Here is an 11,804-nt window from a genome sequence, read left to right as displayed (position 1 = left end):
GGTCCATGGCCGTCATGGAAGCCAGGAACTCCTGAACTGCCGTTGACGACAAGCCGGCCGATGGCAAGTTGAAATCTCCCATGACCAAGAGTCTGGGAATCTCAACTGCCACCTCGGCAAACATCTCCAGCAGCTCAGGTAGGGCTGTAGTCACGCAGCAAGGAGCCAGGTACGTGATCAACAGACCCATCTGATTCCTATGGCCCCACTTCACAAGGAGGGATTCACAACCAGCTATCTGAGACACAGTGGACTCCCTCGGCTCTAGGCTTTCCTTAATCACAACCGCCACCCCCCCACCCCTACCTTGGGCCCTCGGCTGATGAAATGCACGGAAACCTGGTGGGCACAACTCAACCAGGGGAACACCCCCCTCTGTGCCCAACCAGGTCTCCGTAATGCCCGTAAAGTCCGCGGACTCCCTCTGGATAAGATCATGAATCAAGGGAGCCTTATTAACCACGGAGCGGGCATTGCACAGCATCAACCTAAGACCCAAGCTCTGAGGATCCTGACCATCCGGGGAACGAGGACTAAGGGGCCGGAGCACGTGATCACTTTAAAACATCAAGCACGTGCTCCCATAGAACGATACGACCCCTTGCCTCCGCCATATCTGCCTCTCCCACTCACCGTACAGATGGAATCGCACACTCCGCTCTGATCATCCCCCTCCCCCCTGTCTTCGGACCCGGTAAAATAGTGCCGTGAGCATGCACCGGGACTGGCAATACCCTCCCCCTCTTTAAACCCACCCCCCGACGGGCTACATGCGGTTCTGCAAGTATTATTTAATAAAATTAAATCTTTATCTTTATATTTGATTCTTTTAGGAGAAACCCTTCCATACTTCCACCTCTCACAATACTAGACAACACAGTATCAAATTTCTAGGTTCTATCATATCGCAAGATCTAAAATGGACAGATAACATCAAAAACATCATCAAAAAAGGACAACAAAGAATGTTCTTTCTGCGCCAGCTCAGAGGAATTATTGAGTCTGTCATTTGCACCTCTATAACTGTCTGGTTCGGTTCTGCAACCCAACAAGAAAAACACAGACTTCAGAGGATTATTAGAACTGCAGAAAAAATAATTGCTACCAACTTGCCTTCCATTGAGGACCTGTATACTGCACGAATCAAGAAGAGGGCCGTGAAAATATTTGCAGATCCCTCGCATCCTGGACATAAACTGTTTCAACTCCTACCCTCAAAATGACGCTATAGAGCACTGCACACCAGAACAACTAGACACAAGAACAGTTTTTTCCCGAAGGCCATCACTCTGCTAAACAAATAATTCCCTCAACACTGTCAGACTATTTACTGAATCTGCACTACTATTAATCGTTTCATAGTTCCCATCACCAATCTCTTTCCACTTATGACTGTATGACTATAACTTGTTGCTAGCAATCCTTATGATTTACATTGATATATTGATCATCAATTGTGTTGTAAATGTTGTACCTTGATGAACGTATCTTTTCTTTTATGTACACTGAGAGCATATGCACCAAGACAAATTCCTTGTGTGTCCAATCACACTTGGCCAATAAAAATTCTATTCTATTCTATTCTATTCTATTCTATTCTAATCTTCTCATCGTTCCCATTACCAATCTCATTCCACTTATGACTGTATGACTGTAACTCTGTTGCTGGTAATCCCTATGATTTATATTGATATTGATTGTTCCTGATTGCTTATTTGTACCCTATGATTATCATTAACTGTTGTAAATGTTGTACCTTGATGAAGGTATCTTTTCTTTTATGTACACTGAGAGCATATGCACCAAGACAAATTCTTTGTGTGTCCAATCACACTTGGCCAATAAAAATTCTATTCTATTCTATTCTATTCTATTCTATTCTATTCTATTCTATTCTATTCTATTCTATTCTATTCTATTCTATTCTATTGTTAACTCTTCTGAAATTGTGCTATTCAAGCAGCTCACATTAATGGGAATGCCTTTAATACCAGATATGAAACTTTGCAGTAGTGGAGGAAAAAGTATTTACCCTTAAAATAGCTGACCTGGATCTAGTCAATCTTCTATTTTTATTGATTATAGAAACTTACTTCAACTCCAAGAATCTGTCCAGTTTCTTCACACTGTGCATTATTCTTTAAAGTTTTAAGTTAGCTTTGTCCTTATTTCTTTCAAAGTCCCCAAAACTGTAACCTTCCAACAAACTTTGTGTTATTTTAGGCACAGTTTCACCATGAAAATGATGTTGAAGAGAGCTTCAGCTCCCATTATAAAGAATAAGTAGAGCTCAGAACCTGCACAAAAAGAAGGATTTGGATACTAACACTACAAGATTTGGGAAGAGTGTAACAGGAACATGATTTGGGCCTTGCACTGAATTCAGGAGTGTGATTCCCAGCTTTTTGTTTAAAGTTGCCTTCTTAAAAGTTGTCAGATTAGTGAATCTTATTTCAATGAATGCCTGAAACAAAGTTCTTTCTTACCTGTTAATAAAAAAACACCCCATTTATACCCTCTTAGCAGTTCAAAGAAAGAGTTTGCAATTTAATTATTGATTGGAATGGAATTTTCAGATGTGCTTCAAAATTGCTTTCCTCTAAGAAAAATCCAGAAGCAAAACTTAGTTCCGGGATGGGGTAAAATATAGTGGTGTAAAATAGAATAGTTCTATTTTTGGGAAAAAGAACATCCCCATCTGAAATAGTTGAATTGAATGATCACGCTCTTGATGGTGAACTTTTGATAGTGAAAATGAGTTCTGCCCTATAATCAATCAAGTTAGGCTCAATTAATTAAAACATCACCCACTTACTATTTGTTTGGGTACAGGAAATGTCTCTGGGGTTGATGTTTGGCTAAAGAAACTGATGTGTGTACAGTATATGGCCAGTGAGGCACAGGTATAGGGGGTGTGGGGCAGAGATGGGTTTCAGCAGGTTCTGACCAGTTCTGGAGAACAGGTAGTGGAAATTTTGAGTAGTTCGGAGAACTGGTAGTAAAAATTCTGACTGGCCCTGCCCCCATCTATTCTCTGCCTCCCAAGTCCCAGCTGATCGGGAGGAAATGGGAATTTTTGCAGTAACCTTGCCCTGGAGTGGGGTAGGAATGGAGATTTTTCAGTATCCTTCCCCTGGAGTGGGGTGGGAATGGAGATTTTACAGTACCCTTTCCCTGCCACGCCCACCAAGCCATACCACACCCACGAAGCCACACCCACAGAACCGTAGTTAAAAAATCTGAAACCCACCACTGGCGTTTGCAATGTTCCCTGCCAGCAAGGAAGGTCACAAATGGCAATCATGTGATCATAGGGTACTGCAACCAGTCATAAGTGTGAGCCAGTTGCCACGTACCCAGATCATGATCATGTGACTATGGAGGTGCTAGGACAGCCAAAACTCCAAATCCTAACCATCATTTGTTCAATGCTATCATAACTTTGAGGCCTTAAGTCAAGAAGTATCCATAGTTTAACACTTTCCTGATTAGATTAGTTTTTTTTCTCCCATTTTTTCCCATTTCTCTGCATTTTCTGAAGAGCTTTAATTATCCTATCCAAGAATTTTTCCCACCCTTTTGTTTTTTCTTCCAAGCTTATACTTGCAATAGGTGTTATCTGGATTTACTTCAGGCAGGAAGACAAGTACTGCCGTAATATCCAGGAGATCCCAATAAAGCTTCCCTTGCTGTCCAGTTTGGAATCACCCCTGCTGATTCCCCCAGGTGAATTTCTATGCAAAACTCCCATGTTTTCTCTGCAAACTCCCAGAAGACCCCTCCTCTGGACCAGGTGAAAGAGAAGCATGGAAAAGCGGAAAACAGTTCCTCCTATCTTGATCTCCCCTCCATTGTTCTCTTATTTCTCAGCATTCATTACTGGGTGATCTTTCTTTGAAAATTAGTTTCATCTGAGCTGCTTAGGCCAACCAGATGCTCCAATCAGGAACAATGGGTAATCAACAACCCTCAAAAGAAACAATCAGTAGAAGCACTCAGAAATTATCAGCAGGAATTCCTTGGCTTCTCCTGTCTTTTTTTTTTTTAAATCTCTTCCAACACCTTTGCAAACACCTACTTGCTCTCCCTGCTCACTCATTCTGTCACTGCATATTGGGGCCATATACCCAATTGCCTCAAAGCGTGGATTTGTAAGCTCCTTTTTCCTAGCAGTATTACTACTATAGTGAGATGTGCTGAGGCTTTCTCTCCAGTTCAGTCTGTCCACCTGACAGACTCTGACAACAAGTTCCATGCTTGCAATGAAGCCACTTCCTCCTCTCTTCTCTCAGATGCCTTTGATTTCCAGAGGCATCTGAGTTCCAGTTTATAGAAAGAAAAGGAATGTTTTGAATGGCCTTTTTCCACCAACCACGACCAGACATTGGACTGATCCCTCCATGGTACTGCAGTGAGTCGAGTTAAAAGGTCGAGCCAAAGCAGCCTTCCATGTCATTCTCGCAGTGGTGAAATCCAATTTTTTTTACTACCGTTTCTGTGAGTGTGGCTTTGTGGGTGTGGTATGGCTTGGTGGGGATGCCTTGGTGGACATGGCAGGGGAAGAATACTGCAAAATCCCCATTCCCATCCCACTCCAGGGGAAGGGCAGTGCAAAATCCCCATTCCCTCCCCACTCCTGGGGGAAGGATATTGCAAAATCTCCATTCCCACCCCACTCTTGGGCCAGCCAGAGGTGGTATTTGCCGGATCCCTGAACTACTCAAAATTTCCGCTACCTGCTGGATTTCACCCCTGCATTCTCGATGTATTTTGCCCACGACCAAACGGCGCGGCCTTCCTAAAACCGTGTTCTACTCCAGGATTCATTTAATCAAGTTTGTGTCCCGCCAAGCTCAGTAACACAACCCCAAGATTTCTGTCCCCCTGGCCTTTAAACCTCTAGGGTGCTGCTCTGTGCCTCGCTAGTCTTCTTCCAACCCCAGGACGGCTTTTTGCCTGCGTTGACAAAGGGTTAAAGTTACCGCTGAGTAGTTTTGGAGGGAGGGGGGGTTGACGTCGTTGTGTTTGTCTGGCCGTCTGACGAGCCTGGAAGATAGTTCGAAACTTCGAAAGATGAGGGGAGAGAGAGCCGAGCCTTGAAATTTGAGACCCTTCATAGAATCACCACTTGGTGAGATCCCAGGCGAAAGAACCGCGCGGCTGAATCGCCCTGCGCACCCTGTCTGCTTTCATTTCTGGAAACGTGCGCCCTTGCGCAGGACGGCTAGAGCTGGAGCTGGAACAGTAGCAGCAACAACAGCAGCAGCATGGCACTATCTGCCTGGAGGCATTTAGGACTCGCAACCCTCCTGCAACTCCTTTTCATTTCCTGCCTGCCAAGAGGTACCGTAAGTTGGCAGGCTGTTTTCCTATGCATGCTTAAAAGAGCCGATCGCTCCCTCCCGTCTGAAAAGGGCAGAGTTTTCTTTGATCTCGCAGTGTTGGAGAGGAGATTTCGAGTGAGAGAATTTCTGTTTTCTTACCCTCACGGCGACCGAAAGTTTTTCTAGCTGTGATTTCCAGAGAAATAAGAGGGTCCGGATCATTTATGTGTTAGCGACAGCGCTACATACTGACACATACTCTGGTATCTCATGTTCTGATATACTGTACAGAAAATTCTTCATCCAAAATGGTAAAGAGAAGGCAAGACTTAGCTGAACTTTTTTTGGGGGGGGCGGGGGGGGCTCCTGGAGGGGAAATGGAAAAAGAGCCAGAGCAAATGCCACATTTGATTCGAAATTGATATATATATATTTCTGCTCGTTCTATATTACATCAAAGAGAAAAATAATGCAGAAATTAAATGGGCCAAATTTATGCAGGTTGTGCTTTTTCTTTTTTAATTTTTGGCAGGCCAACCCAACACCCATACTTTTCTTTGATGTATTTCCTGTGCTGTTCCCCTTGAGTACAGGTTCACTGGGAAATCTGCAGTTTTCGTAGGCATAGCTTAACAAATTCATGTTTGCCCTGCTGTTTTATGAAGACAAACTAACATATTACAAAACCACGTTCTTCCTCCCAGAAGCTCTTGGCCACTCTCATAGATTGCAGCCCTGGGAGATATCCCGGGATGCAAACTCAGCATTTAAAAAATAAAAGAAATGTTTCAAGCTGTGAAGTCAGGAATAGGAAACTCCTTAATGTCCTGTGGATATGTACAGAGACTGTAAAATCAGTAAAAATATCTATTCTACTCTCTGGGGTGGCTGACTTTATGGAGTAAGCCTTGGCTTACTCCATAAAGTATAAGAAGAGTATAAGAAGAGAGGGAGAGAGAAGTTGTCTGGGTAACAAGTTGTTTGGGTTGCTTGCCTCAGACTCATTAAAGAAGACGATGCTAGTAAGAATCACATGTAGTAAGTAAATACTGTGGCATTCCAAGCACTGCAGCTCATAGTGTATATAAATAATTCCATATGTCGCATTGGGATTTATTGCTCTGTTTAAAAGGATTAAAATCAAACAAAATGAGTTTCCTGGGCAAATCTATGGCAGGCTCTTGTTTGGGTCTATCACAAGTCTAAGAGAAATATTTGTAGTAGAATCCCTTTGGTAGTAAGTATGAAAACTAGAATCATTTGGTTCCAGAAAGAGAAGGTAAACAGTTCCCTCCTAAAGGAGTATTTATACTGCAGACAATTAATACCCCCAAGCTGAAATAGAGCAGGGGAGTAACCTCAACTGTGTCCTAACCCGGTTGCTTCAGACACAGTAGTCCATCTAGCCAACCTTACATATCCACAAAAACAGGTCCACTTTTTTGCAGACAAGCAATTAGGAGCAATGTGAAGATAGGGATGAGGAAAGAAAGAGACCAAAGCACATTAGGTATAGCAGCTAAATATTTCCCAATTTATCAAGAGGCAGGTGGACTTTCTTGTTTTTCTTTGAAGACATTTCACTTCTCATCCAAGAAGCTTCTTCAACTCTTGTCTGGATGGTGGCGAATGGAAGGATTTATATTCCTTGCAGACAACTGGTCATTGCAGTCAGAGCTGAAGAAACTTCTTGGATGAGAAGCGAAACGTCTTCACAGAAAAACCAGAAAGTCCAGTTGCCTCTTGAAAAAGCACCTTTGGGACAACCATGACCAGGATGACTGAGAATCTCCATAGACAGTCAGCTAAATAATTGTTTAATTCAGATTTCCATCTGTAATTTAGTATAATTTTGTATTTGTAAGAATATTTATTGCCCTCATAGAAAGCTAAAAAACCCTCAGGTTTTGGTCACACTTAACCAGTTTCCAGATGTTTTCAATTTAGATATACAGTTCAGCTATGAGCTACATCAATTGTTTTTTTTTTTTGTTTACATTTATACCCCGCCCTTCTCCGAAGACTCAGGGTGGCTTACAGTGTATAAGGCAATAGTCTCATTCTATTTGTATATTTTTACAAAGTCAATTTATTGCCCCCCCAACAATCTGGGTCCTCATTTTACCTACCTTATAAAGGATGGAAGGCTGAGTCAACCTTGGGCCGGGCTTGAACCTGCAGTAATTGCAGGCTTTGTGTTCTTAATAACAGGCTTTTACCAGCCTGAGCTATCCGGCCCTTTTTGTAGTTGAAGATAGTGAATATTGATTAGAGATAAGCCTGGATTATTTGCAGCTCAGTGAGAAAAGTAAAACTGCTTGGATAAGAGTGCATTCTTGTAGAACATCACATCCCTGCATTTCATTCCCTCCAACAGTTATCCATCAAAGGAGCAGCAATTGCCAAAGATCAATAGTTTAGTTTTCTCTGGTGCAATTCTGTTTCCTACACATCAGGCGGTCTCCCAAGATGTGGGACTGCAACTCCTGTTATTCCCAACCAGCATTTCCAGTAGAGAATTTCAGCAGAGAAATCGAACAGCCCTAGCCTATCTGAAAGATACCTGCTTGCTAACATCTGGATTAGCTGTTAGAAAAGAACCTCTTTCTGCTGGTTTTGTCACTGCTTAGGTAAGGGTCATCAAAACAATTAATATTTAAAGACTAGAAGATCTGGCAAAAACAATTGAAATCACAAGGGCTAATTTTCCCAATTTGATGTTTTCTAATTGGCCTGAGTTACAAGCAATACTACATAGTAGGAAAAGATGGAAGTCATTAATACAAAAACTGCAGAATCGTAATACAACACAGTTGAAGAAATTCGTTCCTCACTTCATGACTAGGAATTTCTTAAGTTTAATAGATAAACTGATAAACTGAAGAGGCTGCAATGATTGATCAGTTATTGACAGTTCTCCTAGGTTCTTCTAGCAAAGGATAGGAGGATAGTGGATATATATACCCGTGGATTTTTGGAAAGAATGGAGCACTTGACTTCTACTGTGGAGTCACTTGATCCTGTGTAGAACCTAAAGAAGAAAATATTGCTTTGGGCAGCAGTTTGGCTTCAGACCTGAATGGATGGAACCAGTTTGGACAGAATGGCTGAAATGGGCTGCATAAGCATTCAATATTTTACATTTCTACATTTAGGCAAGAATTCTACATTTAGTTCTACATTTAGGCAAGAAAAACAAAATGCACAGGTACAGTATATGTGGTACCTTGCTCAATAGTAGTAACTGTGAAAGGGATCTTGGCTTCCTAGTGGACAATCATTTAAAAATGAGCCAGCAGTGTGCAGCAGCTGCCAAAAAAGCCAACACAGTTCTAGGCTGCATAAACAGAGGGATAGAATCAAGATCATGTGAAGTGTTAATATCTGAACTGTTGGTAAGGCCACACTTGGAATACTGCATCCAGTTTTGGTTGCCACGATGTAAAAAAGATGTGGAGACTCTAGAAAGAGTGCAGAGAAGAGCAACAAAGATGATTAGGGGACTGGAGGCTAAAACATATGAAGAACAGTTGCAGGAACTGGGTATGTCTAGTTTAATGAAAAGAAGGACTAGGGGAGACATGATAGCAGTGTTCCAATATCTCAGGGGTTGCCACAAAGAAGAGGGAGTCAAGCTATTCTCCAAAGCACCTGAAGGCAGGACAAGAAGCAATGGGTAGAAACTAATGAAGGAGAGAAGCTACTTAGAACTAAGGAGAAATTTCCTGACAATTAGAACAATTAATCAGTGGAACAACTTGCCTCCAGGTGTTGTGAATGCTCCAACACTGGAGGTTTTTAAGAAGATGTTGGATGTTTGTCTGAAGTGGTGTAAGGTTTCCTGCCTGGGCAGAGGGTTGGACTAGAAGACCTCCAAGGTCCCCTCCAATTCTTGTTATTCTAAATAAATATGAATAACTAGGTGTAGTGCAGCATTTGCATCCTTCACAGTAACTGTGATTTTTCCCAAAACTTCATAATCTTGTTCAAATTCAAATTCAAAATTCAGGATCAGCTTTTTAGTAAATCTTTTTTTCTACTCATTGTTCTCTATTTATATCCTTCCAAGAAATCTCTTTGGAATGCTTGTGATCTAAGGAGTTACTGGGATATGATAAGCCTCTTCTGGACATTGTAATATCTTATAGCAATTAGAGCCATGTCTTATGGCTTGATTATTTCCAGAAACAGTGATGCACTTCTACAAGCCTGCTTACTTAATATACAGTAAATAAACGTATCTCCATAGTAAAGCATTTCTGTCTTTGATCACACCCTTGTGTTCTCAGCCTGTTTGGGGATACTTGGGAGGTTCAGAAGATGATTCATAGAGAGACGTTCCAAACAAATAACTGCACCACAGACTATCTAATATCTTTTTACCAATCCTCTCCCAAGAGGTGAGTGACACTTGTAAGACAGAAAACAAGATCTTTATGTACAGTAAACATTATAAATTATTGTACTAATTCTTTGTAAGTACAGGATGTAGAAGCAGACTTGTTAAAATAAGCATTACAAGAGAAAACAGAAAGACCCTATTCTGATTATAACACACTTCAAGTACTTTGGCTGTTTCCCATATTTGGGAGGAATTTCTATTGCTTGCCTTACAGATTTACCAAAAATGATTTGTTTAAAGGTCAAAAGCCTGTATCATCAATATAACTGCAAAAAGTACATTTCATGTCTTCTCTGCCAAGAAAAATCTGAGCTTTCTATAGTGCTACAATTAAGGGGAAATATCATATGTTTTTCATTGTAATCTGAAAGGAACATAAGAGAATTTTAGAAAGCCAGAAAGACTCACGAGACTCAAAGTAAAACTGGACATCCTATTAACTGTATGAGTTAATAGGAACCAAGGAACTTTTTTTTTTAACAAGTAAAAGCCTTAGGAATGGGTGGAGGGTTTCCACATGTTAGGTTAGGCACTGGGAGTGGTGGAAACTTAGTTGTACATTTTAAGGTCTGCTTCCAACAAATATTAAAGATGTAGTCAGCGTCAGTTAAGAAATCAAAGGCAAGCCTGTTCACATCCTAGTTGAGGTTCTTGATGGTAAATGGAGAATCTGAGCTACAGGTCCAGGCAGAAAAAATGTCAGTCTGCTAGAGAAGTCTGTCATTCTTCAATAGTAGCTCACCATACTGACTCAAGCACAAAGAAGTGCTTCTGACAATGAGTTACACTCAGAGGAGAATTTATATTAGGAGGGTTACTACTCCACCCTTATTCAGATATTGCTCATCAAGCCTGATCTGGTTGGAAGATTACCCAGGATAGCCTGTGAGTAAAGGTTCTCCTCGCACATATGTGCTAGTCATTCCTGACTCTAGGGAGCGGTGCTCATCTCCATTTCAAAGCCGAAGAGCCAGCGCTGTCTGAAGACATCTCCGTGGTCATGTGGCCAGCATGACTAAATGCCAAAGGCACACGGAACACTGTTACCGTCCCACCAAAGGTGGTCCCTGTTTTTCTACTTGCATTTTCTACCTGCTTTCGAACTGCTAGGTTGGCAGAATCTGGGACAAGTAACGGGAGCTCACCCCATTATGCGGCATTAGGGATTTGAACCGCTGAACTGCTGACTTTCGATTGACAAACTCAGCATCTTTCGCCACTGAGCCACCGCATCCCAGGGGTGTGAATAGATTCATCTAAACTCTACTGGTTTTCATCAAGGTGGAACTGGCTGCAGTATATCAAATCAGCCCTTATTCCCAAGGTTCTCCCTATACATTGGACTTTCTACTGTTTTCCCTAGTGGTGCTGTAATTTGGGAAAATGTTCTGCTAAGTCTAGAATGGACTTCCTGGTGGAAGGTCTAGGACAAGGGGGGAACTGAGTTTATCCTGGCTCTGTATTAACAGATGGTTCATTTAGTACAGAAGGCTCATCAGAATCATTTGGCCATCTTATGCTTACTTTCTTATATTTACAGAGGACAGAAAGAAATAAGAAATGTTAACTTTCTCTGTCTGCCATGGAATACATAAAAATTCCCTCTATGAATTGCTATATACTTTTCAAAGGGAAGTAATTACATTCACTCAATTTATTTGACGTGGAAGAAATATAGCCATTTAAAAAGTGTCTATGCTGATCTTCCAGAAAGACTTACAGCATTCAAAAATGTTCAGATGCAGATCAGGATCTTGGCATGACTTTAGCATCATTGCTATGTTATAATATTCTTGCAAATCTTCTCGTTTTTAACTTTTTAGAACACTTTGAGGGGCATCAGTCATCATATGGCTATGGATGCCGGCGTCCCGGTACAGTCAGCTAGTTCCGTCGCTGACTGTGGGGGGCGAGTTACTGGCCCCCAGGGAGTTGGTTCGCAGCTTAGGCGTTCTCCTGGATGCACGGCTGTCGTTGGAAGAACACTTGACGGCCGTTGCCAGGGGAGCTTTTTATCAGGTTCGCCTGATCCGCCAACTGCGTCCCTTCCTGGACCGGGATTTGTTATGCACGGTCAC

General features: G+C 41.9%; 1 protein-coding gene across 4 annotated transcripts in view; it reads left to right on the top strand.

Moving 5' to 3' along the window:
• Positions 1-5,023: 5,023 nt before the first annotated feature.
• The window catches only part of PAMR1 (peptidase domain containing associated with muscle regeneration 1), a 76,461-nt gene continuing 69,680 nt past the window's right edge, over positions 5,024-11,804 (top strand). For 2 of the 4 annotated variants that reach the window (XM_058161663.1, XM_058161661.1), the window contains exon 1: positions 5,026-5,343. In XM_058161663.1, coding sequence (XP_058017646.1) covers positions 5,268-5,343 — 76 coding nt within the window. In that variant the 5' untranslated portion in view covers positions 5,026-5,267. Of the gene's footprint in view, positions 5,349-11,804 lie in introns of all 4 variants that reach the window. The other 2 variants (XM_058161662.1, XM_058161660.1) reach the window with 2 other exon arrangements.

The sequence above is a fragment of the Ahaetulla prasina genome, chromosome 1 (genome assembly GCF_028640845.1).
Source record: "Ahaetulla prasina isolate Xishuangbanna chromosome 1, ASM2864084v1, whole genome shotgun sequence".
Taxonomy (NCBI): Eukaryota; Metazoa; Chordata; class Lepidosauria; order Squamata; family Colubridae; genus Ahaetulla; species Ahaetulla prasina.
This window is presented reverse-complemented; position numbering and strand designations above follow the sequence as displayed.